The 16,006-nt window shown below is 47.4% G+C and overlaps 1 protein-coding gene across 7 annotated transcripts in view; it reads right to left on the bottom strand.

Moving 5' to 3' along the window:
* Positions 1-16,006, bottom strand: part of CEP250 (centrosomal protein 250) — a 125,308-nt gene that overhangs the window by 99,957 nt on the left and 9,345 nt on the right. For all 7 annotated transcript variants that reach the window (XM_090064153.1, XM_090064156.1, XM_090064157.1 and 4 more), the window contains 4 exons: positions 4,865-4,921; positions 4,076-4,158; positions 1,783-1,948; positions 1,166-1,272 (listed from right to left, as the gene is read on the bottom strand). In XM_090064153.1, the coding sequence (XP_089920279.1) occupies positions 1,166-1,272; positions 1,783-1,948; positions 4,076-4,158; positions 4,865-4,921 (413 nt within the window). The remainder of the gene's footprint in view (positions 1-1,165; positions 1,273-1,782; positions 1,949-4,075; positions 4,159-4,864; positions 4,922-16,006) is intronic.

The raw sequence follows: 16,006 nt of genomic DNA, 5'->3' as shown, positions 1-16,006 counted from the left end.
AACATCTTGGAGGTAAGGGCAGGACCTTGTGGAGATGATTTGGAGGCTCCTGGTCCTGGGCATGACCTAAAACTGCACCCTGCTGGGGAAGGGAGGCCTGGTGGGGCTCCTGGCAGCACAGGAGCCCCCAGGAAATGCCAGGCCAGTTACCACCCCAGTGAAAGGCGGGAAGGAGTGCCTTAACCCCAGCCCCCACATCTAGTAGGTAACCTGGCAAGGAGGCTGGCAGGACCAAAGGGGGTCCAGAGTGGAGCAAGGTGCCCGGAGCAAACAAGGAGAAAGGAGCCCAGAGTTTGGGAAGGCGCATGGAGCCTAGCAAGGTGCGTGGAGCCTAGCGAGAAGCAAGAAACCTACAGTGTGCGAGGGACATGGAGCCTAGTGAAGAGGAAAGAAGCCCAGAAGCTAAGAGCCCCGAGTGTGTGTGAGAGGCCAGAGTTAGGGGCCAGGATACAGTTACAATGCGTGGATGCCATCTGTGAGGCATGGGCTGCAGTGTAGGGGAGGTTCAGAGCTGCAGATAGTGCCCCCTGACACTGGGACAGTTGATGGGTAGTCTCCCACATTTTCCACCAGTTTATGGGAACAGCAAAGTTGTGGCAAGTGACGCTGGGCAGACTGCCCCATAAAGACAGGTGGGTGGTCTCACATGAGGCCTGGCCCCGAGAGCTGCCCCCTGTCACAGACCTCAATGGAAGAGAGTTAAACTCTGCTGAAGTAGATATCATGCACAGTTCTTTGGGTGTGCTAAAACTAGTGTGTCAACAGTTTTCAGTGCCTTTGTTTTTTTCCTTAAATTTAAACAAACAATGCAAGGGAAGTACATGCTATTGTGTATTGTCTTTACATTTTTACAAGTATTCCAATAACAATAATTTCTTTCCATATAAAGCTTTGAATTTGTTTGAATATAACATTTAAACCACATTAAGTATGCTGTATTTATTATTTTTCCTAATCAAATATTTCAGTTCAAATACTTGTGGCTATTGGGACATAAAATTAACATGGGGTACTTTTTTAGTTTTGTTTACTAAATATAAGTCATATAAACATGCTAAATCAGATCATGCTCTATTTAGGGCATTGGAAATTTTCCCGAAAACCCACATCTCTGATAAGGGGAATCTTTCATTTCTCAATAGCTCCATGGCCCCATCTCACTCACCTGTCAGTTGCAGTCTTCATCTCCAGGAAGTAACGACGGAAGGTCACCACCTGCCGCCATAGACTAAGGAGACGGTTGTGTTCACCCTGCAAGTAGCCCTCAAAGATCTAAATAAGTAGAGACAAAAGCAAATGCCAGTTCAGGCTTGTCATACTGACTTCCCATTTACCTTCACCCCAGATAAAGTCACCACCCGGACTGCAAAGATCTCCTTTGATAGTAACATTAGCAGAGAGGTCAAGGACTGAATGGACACCTAGACAGAGTATCCTTCCTGTGGTTGGTCACCTGAGTACAACTAACAGCATATGAAAACTTCTGTGTAAACACACACTGCAGAGAGTAATAACAAAATAATCACACCATGATGTGCCAGTACACATGATTTGCTCATCAGCATTTGGCTTCCAGCGTTTGCAGCAGAAGCACATTATCAACTCATAAGTATCATTCACCAATACAATCTGATCTCCCCACCTCCCACTCTGCCAGCCAATGCAGGTACACGCCCACCATGGCAATGACTTTTGCAAAGAACCCTGGAGGAAGGAGAGAATTTATCATAGTTTTGCACTCTCTGCTTTGCATCTCGTTTGCTGCTTCCCAGCATGCCCTACCTCACGTTCAGCGTGCCATTCACTCTTCTTGAGCTCCAACTCATCCTGGGCCCTTGTCCAATCGGCTGTCAGCTTTCTGACATCTTCTCTTAGGGCTGCATTCACCTCATTTGCCTTGTCCAAATGTTCCCTCAGCAGAACGTTCGTTTCCGCCAGATTCTCACATCTTGGGAGGGGGAAGAATAGTGATGAGTGTAACCAGCTGCTCTCAGAAATCACACTGGAACCAAAGAGTGGAATGCCAGGGGCTACACCATTGGGATACCCCTAGCCACAACCAAATGGCTGGACTTTCCAAATCTCCCAAAGACGATTCTCCTCTCCTTGAGGTAGTACGACTGCCTTCCAGGACTTCTTCAGACATCGATGTCACTGCTGACTCCTCTTTCCTTGCTCAACATGTGAGGGGTTATTAAGAAGTGACTTTTAAACGAGACAGAAACTATCACAATGCCCCTTTATATATCCATGATACATCCACACCTTGAATACTGTGCTCAGTTTAGGTCCCCACATCACAAAAAGGATATAGAAGAAGTAGAGAAGGTACAGAGAAGGGCAACAAAGATAATTAGTGGTATGGAGGGGTTTCCATATGAGAAGAGACTAAAGAGGCTACGCATATTCAGTTTAGAAAAGAGATGCTCGAGAGGGGACATAATAAGAATTTATAAAATATTAAATGGATCAGAGAAATTAAATAGCAATTTATTATTTATTCTCTCACAATACAAAAACTAGGGGGTCATAAAATGAAATGAATAGGTAGCAAGTTTAAAACTAACCAAAGAAAGTGCTCTTTCACACGTAATTAAAGTACAGAACTCATTGCTACAAAATGTAGTTTAACCAGATTCAAAAAGGGATTGGACAAATTCTTGGAGGAAAGATGCATTAGTAGGGAGTTAGGGATCTGAATCAGAACTTTCTAGATTGTAAATGCTGGGGACTGCAAGACAGGAACATAGGATAAACCCTGGTTATACCCTATTCATTTTCCTTTTCAGCTATCACTCTCCATTACTGTGTGAGACAGGATACTGGGCAAGATGGACCAGTCTGACCCACTAAAGGTCAGTTCTTACGTTCTCAAGACCTTAGCCAAATTTTGCTTTCACTTTCCCCATTTAACAATTCATCCCTTCCTTTTTTTCCTAGCTGTCAAACAATTTAACATGAAGTTTATCTCCATTTATCTTCTTCCTTGAACACCATCTTCATTTTCCAGTTGTTACACATGCCAACTACCAAGGTCATTTTTCTGTTTCACTGCTCTGACTAGACTTCTTTTCAAGTGTGTAACCCGTCTTCTGCATGACGTTCAAGCTTCTTTTCCTTTGTTAAACTCTATCACTCTACCTAACCTACATCCCTGCCTTCATCTTACACCATTGTCATTCTCCATAGCAGGATGAAGACTGTAGTCAAGAATTAAACTTCTCTGACCCAAATGAGTGGCCAATAGCAAAGGTAAAGAACTTTTACATAGAAGACTGCTTTTTGGAAGCCAATTTGAGGCTGTGAACAAACTTTCATAGGATCTACAATATACCGCAAATCTTATCAGAGATCCTAGTTTTCTCCCATTTAAAAAAAATCCCTAATTTTCCGATTTAAAAAAGTAACTCAAAATCCACATTTTTCCGTGATTAATATGAAACACTATTTATATATATATATATATAAATGGCGTTTCATTTTAATCACGGAAAAATGTGTTTGGGTTCCTTTTTTAATCTGAAAATTGGGGATTTTTTTAAATCACAGAAAACCAGGATCCCTGATGATCATTGTGCTCTAAGTGCCACGTAACTTTCCCCAAATGCCCTAATAAATAACATACATAGCACAGCACACACAAAAATAGAATATATTTTAAAACAAAAGAGAAATTTATCTTGGAGAGAGAAACAGGATAAAAAAAGAACAGTGAGACAAATGGTGGTCACACTGCCAAACACACCACTATGAAGCACGGGAAAATGAAGCATTGGACACATTATTAAAGCCTGATGAACAGAAACCATGCCAACTCTATGAAGTATTCAAGATATCAAGCTTGATTTGCAGCCTGAGCTGTCTCCTGTTATTCCTTTGATGTTGTCCACCTACAGACTGTGCTATTCTTAGACAGCACCACAGAAGAGATTCACAATAATCTTTCTCCTTTCAGGGTGAGCTACTCAAATGTTCCACTCATAGCACGTGTTTAGCATTGCTGGGATTCCACCATACCATTCTGGGATATCCTGAGAACTCACAGGGAACAAAGTAAACTTGTTTCTCCTTTTACCTCTGCTGCTCCTCCTCCAGCTGGACCAGTGCCTTCTCCAGGCTGTCCTCTTCTTTGGCCTCCCACCTGTGTGTAAGAGGCCCCTTAAAGAGAAAGACAGAGTATTTAATCCAGTGCTTTTGCATTCCTGTTTTTCCCTTTTGTCCAGATGCAAACTATTTCCCTGTGCTCTCCTAGCCAAACAGGTGGTTTCTATGATTTAGTAACCCATGGTTTCAGTAACTGAAAAAAACGAGGATGCCATCTGTCTTGGGCTATTTTTAGACTAACTGTTGTTTACAGTTTTGAAGTCCTGGTATGATTAATAACAGCTAATTAGTCTACACCTGACAAAGTACTTTTGGGAAGGAGGGCTCGTTTAGGCTTGGAGCCCAGGATGAAGCACTCTTCTGCTCCTTGCCATCTGATTCCATTAGCCACTGAACAGAAGGAAACATAGCCAGAATATGCTGTATGTTGAACATCCAAATACCATACCCCTCAAAGATGCTAGTTTGTGACTGACTTATTTGGACATGGCTGAGACAGCTAAAGAGCCTAGAACGTAGGGGACCAACAACAAACATTATTCAAACATTCCTCCATAAACACAAAAAGGGTTTTAAAAGGAAGCTTTTTTGATGCTTGCACTGCAAGGAGTACGAGCTGCTCTGGTGGGAATGGGAGAAGAAACTGGAAAGATCCAAAATATTTTAAGTGTTTTTAAATATTTCTAGTGTCAGCAAAAACATATGTCCTTCAGTCTTTGTTATTTTGGGTTCATACCAGTTAGACACCTGTATAACTCACCCCTCCCATTTCCAACTGCTGTTTCAACTCCCGACACCAGTTCCGATATTGCAGCACCTGGACAGATAGAAGAGAGCCAGCATGGTTCTCAAAACAGAATAGCCATTGCTATAAACAATATCAATACCTTACACCCTAGTTTACTCTACCTAAGATTCATTGACTGAGGTACAGTAGATTTTACAGTATTAACATGATCACAAATTACTAATTGTATGCAAAAGCTTCTTTCTGCCCATCCTTAACACAAGACAGAAACTGAGCATGTTACTAGAGTACCTTAAACTTACTCAAAGAAAATGATGGTGTTAGAATTACAGAATCATAGGGTTAAACTTTAAGGGTGATCTACCTGAAACCCCTGCAAAAAAGCAGGATGCACTATTCCTAAATTAGCCCAGACAAATGCTTATCCAGGCTCTTCTTGAATCAGTTTCTACAGTTTCCTGGGGTGACTTGTTCCACTGTCCTATTGTTAGGACATCTAGGAAGGTTTTCTTCTGAGATTTAATCTAAATCTGTTTTGCTGCAGTTTAAATCTGTTGTTTTGTGTCTTGTCTTTTATGCCAAAGGAAAACAATTGTTCTCTTCATGACAGGTTTTTAACTGAAAATGATCATAACCCTGTTCAATGTCATATGGCTTACATTCCAACCCTTTCCTCCAATATATTTATAAAAATGCCAGGTTGCACTGTACCAAAAGCTGTACTACACTCAATTTACATAAAGTCCACTGCATTCCCCTCATCTACTAAAACAGTTACCATGTCAAAAAGGATACTGGATTGGTTTTGTCCATGTTAGTTGCGGGTCACCCCTTCCTCATCCTGGGGTTTAGAAATTGATTGCCTTATAATTTATTTCAGTGTCACAGACCACATGCTAATAGGGACTGAAGACTACATGCTAATAGGGACCACATGCTTATGTCCTGAAAAATGCCCGCTAGCATAGGAAGAATTCAGGTAATACTGTTATATAAGAACCAGAGCCAATAACATCACTGACCGTATAAGTGTATGACGCTGGCCCTCAAAGATACATAACACACGCCTGCATGTATTATATTAATGGAACCCATAAGAACACACACACTGTGATTAGCTTAGTATCTCCTCCTTCAGTTCCTGCACTGGTACATGTCCCCGTTCTTCACTCTACTGTTATGCTCCCAAGAAATAGTGCTGGAGTGAGTACTTACTCATTTTCAACAAACTTGTTTTATTTAGATAATATTTTTCCAAAGCAACTGGGAAGTGTTATTCATTACCGTTGCAGGGCTCTCAGGTGTCCTGCGACTGAGAGGAGAAAAAGCTCAGGAGAGGCTCCTAGCGGCGGAAAAGGGGAAGCACAACTGCCAGTCTCTAAGGCTGTGCAGGTGCGGGTTGCTAGGGCGACCGGGGAAGCCTGGAGCCAGGAAGGGGCGGAGCTTAGCCCTTCTTAAGCCCAGGAGTTCAGTTCCCCTCCGGCAGCCACAGGAGCAGGAGCTCTGTGGGTGAGCTGAGCAGCCCGGGGCCATGGCCAGAGCCTGACCACCCAGACGGGCTGCAACGATGCAGGGGCAAGGGAACTCTGACAGAGCTCCGGTAGAGCTCACGTGAAGCAGAGCAGGGTTTATGAGCTCAGGTTATAAGCCAGTAGGCTTTTTGGGTTATGTTGTAGCCGGCGGGCTGAGTCCTTGGTTTGCTTATGGTTATACTGGAGGACCGGGTGAGGCTGTAGGGGTGCGAGGAGGCCTCACGGGAACTCCCCAGTAATCTGGGGGTTCCTGGTGCCCAGAGGGCACAGCAAATGGTGCCCAAGAGGGCACAGCTTTGTGTGGGGGGCACGTTGGCCCAGCCCCTGAGTTAGGGGGCGGTAGTGAGCCCCGACTAGGGGGCACGAGGAAACCCAGAGTTAGGGGGCAGCGAAGAGCCCCGACGGGGGGGGGTGGTGAGGAGCCCCTGAATTAGGAGGTGGCGAAGAGCCCAGGTGGTAAGGGGCAGTGAGGAGCAGAGCGAGGGGGCAGTGAGGGGCCCCAAGAGTGAGAAGGGGCGTCGAGGAGCCCCGAAGGCAAGCAAAGGGCCGGGACCTGGTACTATGGCCCTAGCGAGAGCATACCAGAACCATCTGCGAGGCTTGGGCTGCGGTGTAGGGGCAGGAAAGGAGCCGCAGATGGCGCCCCGTCATCGGGGCGCACAAGATTGGGCAGCTTCCCGCTACTTTAAATCCTTCATCAATTATGAACAAGATCAAGACGTGGCAGGAGAGGTTGGGCGGGCAGTCATCCCACTACAGGAGACCAGAGCCGCTTGCCCAGCGGGGCTCCGAAAGCGACACTCCTGTTACAATTACTTCTATTGCTGGACTGGGCTTCAGTCTCAGAAAAAAATTATCCAAAATCTTCCTGGAACTTTCCCCTAGGTTCCATTCAAAAAGTCTACCCAGACACTTGGAATACCCACCCACATTAGCTTTTACAGTGAAACCAGATCCAGTTTAAGTGAGATAAAAATTACAAGCAATCTATATATTTGGATTGACTAGGATCTAAATAATGATAATCATAATGATAAACTGTTCTGTGAATGTGAACACAAATGCCAAACCAGTTGGTGCTCCAGATCATCTGAAACAATATAAAAAGGGAAGGAGGAGACACGTTTCTTCACATAATTCCCTCCCCCAACATCAACATAAGCACAGCAGCAATATAAGATCTCTCTGGGAACCTACACACAGAAAAGCAAAGCAGCCTAAAGCTGTCAGGACTGCTAGTAAGTGCAACTGCTTGCTGTTCTTTCCATATTACAGTAGACATATGTTAGTAGCAACATATCAATATCCTGCTACTATGTTGTTCCTAAACATGTTGCTGTTGTTATAGCAAACATCACTTCATGGACAGAAGTGTTCTTCCATATATATGAACAGCTAGAGTACACACTATATTCCATTTTCCCCCGAAGTTCATTTGATGTATTTATAAAGACATTCAATTGAAACAATGGGTATTTGTCCAAATGCAATCTATGTATAAGGAAGTCCTCAGACTTTGGGGGACTTCAGCAGTCTGCCTGGTTGGGAGGATGGGAACCAGCTGCTAGAGAGAATTAAGAGCTCCAGGAGTAGAGGATCAGTGGAAGAAGAGAAGAAGAGTGGTGCTTAGGGAGAAGCACACAGCCTGTGTCACTCCTCCTAGGGTCCATAGAAAGACTACAGGTTTTGGTTTTGTTTGTTTGCTGTTTTCATGTTTGCTTGTTTTGTCGTTCCTTTTACTGTGGGGACAAGTTTCCATGTAATATCAACTGTCTGCAAACCTGACTAAAGAGCTGACATGCCATAATAGGGAAGCTAGGCAAGCAAACCATTTACATGTGGGCGAGAATATGGGCTGCCTAAAATTGCACAGCACCACAGAGTCAGAACCTCTGTTAAAATGGTCAGAAGGCTTGCACCAGCAGTTACAGCTAAAGCAGGAGGAACAGCAAGAGCAGCTATAGTTTATGCAGCATCTGTTGGAGCATGGCAAGAGTCTCACACAGGTTGGGTGACCCCATTCCCAGACGGGGAAGGGTGGAGTACTCAGAAAGAAGGGGCCAGCAGATGACTCAGAGGCTTTCTTACAGACTCTTGAGTGGGTGGCTGGCAGGAACTCTGGGGGGGGGCATCAAAATAGAAGCGTCTTAACTGCAAGCTCAGTAGGCCTATCAGAGCCTTGGGAATGCTTCATCCTGGGATCATAAGACCCTTAAAGCTGCTATATTGGACCAGCAGGGTCTAACAGAAAAAGCATACCAGCACAGAATCAGATGAGGCATTTAATCCTGGATTCTCAGCCCTGAGCCATAACCCAAAGACTGAAGGAATTTGCACTCACCAGTTAAAGCCTAAGTCTCGGTCACCAGCAGAAACAGTGGAGTTTGACTTTAGAACGCTTTGGGCATGTCCACACAGGCAGGCACATGCACTTGCATCAGCTCAAATAGCAGCAGCACAAGTTTGTGCCAATTGGGGCAAATAGCAGCCAGGCAAATTGTGCCACTTGGGGCAAACTGACACTGCCCAGCTCCTCCCAGATCTTCAGCCAGGGGGAGCTAGAGACTGGGGCTAGCACCTGTGCTCACCCCAGAGGTATAAATAGCTGCCCTTTGAACATATCAGGACTACTTGCCCCCAGGAGCTTGTGAGGCCCAGCCAGTTGGTATCTGAGGACACTAGCCCCTTGTGCCAGATGGACTGCTGAAGCAGCCCTAATCTAGAGTGGCCCCTGCACCCTCTACCCACTGCAGCAGTATGGCAGTGGGGGCTGATGCCTGGCTGTGACCTGCTGCCACCTGCAACAGCCCCATAGCTGTCTTCCAGCCAGACCCAGATGGGAACTACATGGCCACTTGAGCTGTGGTATGGGCACTGAAGCAGAGAGAGCCTCCTGCACCTCTGCGCCAGCTGCCAGTGAGCTGTGGCTGTACAGTTGGCCTTCGTGCAGAACTGCTGTCATGTCTTCTGGTGCCCTTACCCTGCCATCTGGGCAGCTATTACCTAGATGTGCTCATTGTGGTGGCCCACTTTAAACTGTCAAAGCATGTCCTCCTGGCCCCAAATGACTAGGTTAGCTGCCTCATCTGCCCTCCAGCTGGGTCCTCAGTGCTGGCCCTGGGCAGGCTCCTTTGCCTGGGTCTCACCACTTGTCTCAGCAGCAGAGATCCTGGTGTTCCCTGTTTAAAAACTGCAAATCCTCTGATAAAAAAAAAAAACAGATTCTCTCATAAAAATACCCCAAATCCACGTTCTTCCATGATTAAAATGAAATGCTACTATATAGAGAGAGATCAGTTGGGCAATATTTTGATATATTTACAATTTTAAAGCAATTTGGAAGCCTACAAGTGCTTCCATCATCATAATAAACAAATTCTAAATATCTATACACTTTTGAGGTTTGCTTCTGATTTTTTTGATCATAGAAAAATCAGTGTTGCCCATGCCCCCTTCACTCACCAGGATGTGCGGTCCTGAGCAGCACTGATATGCTGGTGCCAAGCCCCTGCCCTTGCCCCTTACTTTCAATTCACAGTCCTGTCCCCCTCCACTGCCCTTCACTCTTGACCTACAGCCCCTGCTTGCCCCCACCAGCTCCCTCTTGGCAGCAGATCTATTCCAGCACCAGGACATGAGTCCAGGTGCAGCTGTTCCACCCGCTGCTTTGTGGCTCTGAGCCATGCCAGCCCTTCCTGTTCTGCTCCCTGCATCTGTGCATAGGCCCCAGCGATCCCCGTACTGTTCCTGAGAAACCCTCGACTGGGTCTCAGGGACTGGACTGGGTAAGCCCCTTCCCTCCCAGGCCAGCTTCCCCCTGCATAGGCTGCTCTAGCAGGGAAGGGTAGGAGGCGGGGCTCTAAGCCTGGCTCTGACAGCCTCTCCTACCCAGAGCTCTCCCCCACCCCTGACCCCCATTTCTCTCTCACACACACACACCCCTGCTGCCATCTCCTTCTCTCCCCCCTCCCATCACAACCCCCAAAGTGGTTCCTAGGACCAGGAGCCACTCCCCAGGCCGCAGCACATCCCATCATCGGTGTGGGCATAGGGCAGGGCTGCAGAGAAGCAATTACTTGTGCAGCTGTGGCTCCTGCCAGCAGGTCCTATCCCATCCCATTTGGCCAGATGGGCGTGAGGGTGTGAGATTTTGACGGGGGGATATAGGGTTGGGGGGGGGAGGGATGTGGGAGCGTTGAAGGGGGTTTGTGGGTGGGTGCAGGGTTTGTGGGGGGGTATGGGGACTGTGTGGGGGTTTGGAGGGGTGTGGGTGTATGGGATTTGTGGGTGGATTGGGGGGGGCTGTGGGTGTGTGTGGGGGGGGGGGGTGAACTGCTCAGGAGGGATGGGTCCCCTGCATGCCCCCTGCACAGCACGCAGTTCCCTGCAGCACCAGCAATGGCTATCGGATGTTCATGGCCTGCTGCTGGCAGAACAGCCTGCAGCATGGCACTGCCTCAACTGCCTCAGACCCAGCGCCACCTGTGCCACATGTTGCAGGCCCAGCCCAGCCTGGCCCAGAGGCATGCACCTTCATGCAGTACCAGGACGATCTTGCTTTCACCCAGGGTCCTGACACTGCATGCAGGGGCAGTGCATCAGGCCAGGACAGGCTGGGTCCTGCCTCCAAGTACCCCATATGCCACTCAGCTGGGCTCGCTCCACGGAGACAGGACCTGGCCTGGCCTGACACACAGCCCCTGCATGTGGTGCCGGGGCCAAGCGTGAAAGCAAGAGCAGCCTAGTCCTGTCTGAAAGCACACGGCCTCAGGGCCAGGCCGGACCAGAACTGAGTCGTGGCACAGAGTCTGAGGTGGTCGAGGCCATGCCATCCCACAGGGGGGCTCTGTCAGCAGTGGTGCTTAAGCACCAGACAGTGAGGGAGCCCCTACGGTGACGGAGGGAATGGTGCTGGGGCTAGTGCTGCCCGGCTGGGTCAGGGTGAGGCAGAGCAGGGAGCGGGACAGAGCTGTAGTTTGTCTGAGAAGGGTACAGGGGAGGGAGAGGGAGGCAGCTTCTGCCGCTGCATGCACCCTGGGAGGGCACGGGGGTGGGGGGAGGGACAACATACACATGCCCCCAGACAGGTCACAGTTCCGTCTCATGGCCCATATCCCACCTCAGTTGGGCAGTGCCTATCCCAGCTCCACTCCCTCCTCACCGTGGGGGGTGTTGATCTGCCCCACCACGCCTCTTCCCTCCCCACTCCCCATCTACCACAACAGACTTACCAGCTGCATGTAGCTCTCCAAGCTGCCAGGCTGTGCTCCTTGCTACCTGTGTGCTATAGTGTGGCTGCGTGCACACATGGGCATTTATCAGTCAAATTACTGGCCACATCAGGCATATTCCTGATATAGTCAATTTTCTCTATATCAATGCCAATCTGATATTGCACCGATGTATTGGTGCACCTCTAGTGCAATCAAGGCTGCCCCTGATGACCACCCTGTGCCCTGTGGACACTGCTACCAGCTGTGTGCTACTGGCTCCACACTCCAGCTGCCCCCCAGCCCCGGCCCTGCTCTGCACTCTGGCCATTCGCCACCCGCACAGCCCTAGGGACGGCTCCGAGTGTGATAGTCTACTGAGTAGTGTAGAGGCTTTGGGGGCTATAGAGTGGCTCCTGTGCAGTACCCCAGTACCACATAGCTTGGACTTTGCAAAGGAATTTGTTACAGAGTGACACCTTGGAGTGGGGCTTGGGAGCTGTTCTTTCAGGAACATCCAATCCCGTATTTAAGTAGGAAATGCTTTCCTTGGAATAGAAATATGCAATAATCAAGAAAGAGTATCTTGCAATTAAGTGGGCACTTGAGACCCTCAGACTGTACTTTCTGGGGGTTCCTTCTGTCCTGGTAACAGACTGTGCTCCTCTCAGAGCAGGGGTCCAAGCCACCCCAGCCCCACCTCCACCTCTGAAGCCTAGATGAAGGTAGTGGCCACCCCCTTGTCCCAACTCCACGGAGCTGTGAGCGGGTAAACTTGTACAGTAGAGACAGTCAGGGCCAGTCTTATGGGTGGGAAACATGGGCAACCACCAAGGCTGGTGTGGTCAGGGGGCACCACACACACACACACACACACACGAGCAGTCCATGCTTACAGCTGCGCTTTCGCCCTTCATTTCCCTGCCCTGGCCAATCCCTGCCAGTGTGGGGTTTTTCATAGAATCACAGAAGTAGGGTGGGAAAGGACCTTGTAGATCTTCAAGTCCAACCCCCTGCCTGGGCAGGAGAAAAAACTGGGCTCAAATGATCCCAGCTAGGTAGGCATCAAGCCTCCTCTTAAAGACCCCCAGGGTAGGAGCCAGCCCCACTTCCCTTGGAAGTTGGTTCCAGATCCTAGCCACCCTCACTGTGAAGTAGTTCTTACGGATGTCTAATCTAAACCTACTCTCCAACAACTTATGGCCATTATTCCTTGTTATGCCAGGGGGCAATAGGGGAAATGAGGTTTCTCCCAAACCCTTCTGGTCCCCCCTAGTGAGATTATAGACTGTCACCAGGTCCACCCCCCCAGCCTTCTCTTGTGAAGGCTGAACAGGTTCAGGTCCCACAGTCTCTCATTGTAGGGTCCGCCCTGTTGTCCCTGGATCATTCGGGTGGCCCTCCTCTGGACCCTCTCAATGTTGTTCACATCCCTCCTGAAGTGAGGCGCACAGAACTGGACGCAGTACTCCAGCTGTGGCCTGACCAGTGTTGCATAGAGGAGGAGGATCACCTCCTTCTCCCTACTAGAGATGCACCTGTGGATACATGACAAGGTGCGGTTAGCCCTGCCAACCGTGACCTTTGCTTCAGTTTTCACCAGCTGGCTGGGATGCTGAGACAGCCTATGAAATCTGGGACTGTCACTGTACTTAACTACCACTGGTTAGGGCCGATTTGAAGTTGTTGGGAATGTGTTGGAAAGAATGCAAGATTAATGATGTCAGAAGGAGCATAACTCTGTAACTCAGTAGTTAGTACATTCTGTTGAGATGGAAAGGTTCTGGGTTCCCTCAACCATTGATGCATTTTACATTAATTACAATAGATAAAAGGCAGAAATGCTCCTGGTAGCAGGTAATTCAGCTTCAGACAATATGGAATTACCACTTCTTTTTATTATATATTGTGCTCATATGTATTTTTCAAAGATGCCTAGAGACTCAGGTAGACACTTCTTGGTTTCTAAAATAAAACAGATGAAGTGATAATTTATCTGAAATTGCTGTTAGTGTCCAAAACAGTGTTCATACTTGACAAGCAGAATTCAGTAATTCTCTCTCTGCTAATCTGCATATGGCAACTGCTAGCATTTGATACATATTTCAGGGTTGGAGAACAAATAGTTTCACCATTTTATCTTTCCTTTATTTCATTCTTTAGTGCTAATACTGAAATCAATTACTCATCCAACCTCAAAGAAACATATGCACCAGTGCCTACTGGAGATAGGCCTGTTGAAAGTCTCTGGGTTAAGGTTAGAAGGGACAGCAACAAGCTTGATTTCATGGTTAGTGTCTGCCACAGACCACTAGACCAGGAGATGGAGGTAGATGTGGCTTTCTTCAGACAACTAGCAAAAGCTTCCAGATCATAGGCCCTGGTTCTCATGCGGGATTTCAATCACCCTGACATCTGCTGAGAGGGCAATATAGCTGTGAGCAGGCAATCCAGGAAATTTTTGCAGAGCGTCAGAGACAAGTTCCTGGCAGATGTTGGAGAGACCAACTAGGGGCTGTGCTTTTCTTGACCTGCTGACAAACAGGGAAGAATTGGTGAGGGATGTAGAAGTGGATGGCAAGTTGGGCAGCAGCAACCATGAGATGATTGGGTTCAGGATCTTGACAAAAGGAGAGCAGCAGAGTATGGATCCTCGACTTCAGAAAAGCAGACTTTGACTCCCTCAGGGAACTGATGGGCAGGATCCCCTGGGAGGCCCATCTGGGAGGGGCAGGAGTCCAGGAGAGCTGATTGTATTTGAAAAAAAACTTTACTTGGGGCTCAGGAACAAAACATCCCAATGTGCAGAAAGAATAGCAAATGTGGCAAGCGACCAGCTTGGCTTAGCAAAGAGCTCTTTGGTGAGCTTACACACAAAAAAGGAAGCTTACAAGAAGTGAAAGCTTGGACAAACAACTTGGAAGGAAGACAAGAATATTGCTTGGGCATGCAGGGATGAAGTCAGGAAGGTCAAAATGCAACTGGAGTTGCAGCTAGCAAGGGACGTGAAAGGTAACAAGAAGGGTTTCTACAAGTAGTTAGCAACAAGAGGAAGGTCAGGGAAAGTGTGGGGTCCCTTACTGAGTGGGTGAGGCAACCTAGAGACAGATGATGAGGAAAGGGCTAAAGAACTCAATGCCTTCTTCACCCCAGTCTTCACTGGCAATGTCAGCTCCCAAACTACTGCACTGGGCAGCACAGTTTGGGGAGGCAAGTCACCTTCAGTGGTGAAAGAACAGGTTAGGCAGGGGCAAGCAAAATATGGCCCACGTGCCAAATCCAGTTGACCAGGCAATTTCATCTGGTCTGTGGGCACCCACCAACTAATTGTACCCCACCCAGCCTGCGCACTATACTCCCACCCTCCTGCACTGATGGGCCCTACCAGCTAGCATGCAACTTTTGGGCAGAGCCGCTGCTACCACTGCTGCAGCCACCACGGGACTTGGCTCAGCTTCCCTAGTGTCCCCTTGTTCCAGGTACCCAGTAGGGAAGCACTGGGCAGCAAGGAACTTGTGCCTACATGGCCGGCAGGAGTGCAGAGCTTGGCTGGGCAGGGTGTGGGTGTGGGTGTGGGTGTGAGGTAGGGTAGGGAGTATGGGCAGAGATGTAAGGCAGAACATTTTCTGTAGGAAGTTTTCTAAAATGGAAGTTTTTCCAATGCCTTATTTTTTCGTCGCAAAATTTCCATTTCTAAAAATTCATTGTTTCATAAAATTCATTAGTAAAAATGAATATACAGTATTAGGCAAGCTTGGCCATTTCAAGTTGTATTTAATATTTTTCAGGTGATTATCCCTAGGAATTGTGTGAAAGAGTCCATATATGTTTCACTGATTTGTAAACAGGAGGGTAAATACACTCACATAAAAATCCAAACCAAAAATCAAATTATGAATTAATCTAATTGGTAAATATAATGAAGACGATATTGGCAAACTGCAAAGCGATTGTGAAGGTATTCAACAATAATGTTGCCAATCAGACTTCGAAGAAATTACAGAAAGAAGCAGGGAAAAGGAAGTGCACTTTTATTGCCAGGAGAAACTAGATGGGGCTCAGCTTCCAAGTGTTTACATAGTTTGCTGTGCAAAGAACTGTCTGCAGCGTACTTAAATAGAGGGCACAGTATCCCAGACTATTCCCATGAACATTAGGAAGCAGATTCTCGACAACCATGTGTTCTGGGTTTGAGTTCAAAGAGCTTTCAATTTGCTACTACCAGTTTCAGTGGCTATCAAGAAACTAGAAGGAGATAACACTAAGCCTTTCAAATATTCCAGAGATATTCAGACAATGGAATAAAAATCTAGGTGAGCTTTTACTTTCTTCACCTCTATCCAACGAAGTAGTAGTAAAATAAATGTTTACTAACAGATCTGAGTTTTGCTCTCATACAGTTCATCTGGCAG

The sequence above is a fragment of the Crocodylus siamensis genome, chromosome 10, assembly GCF_052110815.1.
Source record: "Crocodylus siamensis isolate JL-2025a chromosome 10, ASM5211081v1, whole genome shotgun sequence".
In the NCBI taxonomy this organism is placed as follows: Eukaryota; Metazoa; Chordata; order Crocodylia; family Crocodylidae; genus Crocodylus; species Crocodylus siamensis.
This window is presented reverse-complemented; position numbering and strand designations above follow the sequence as displayed.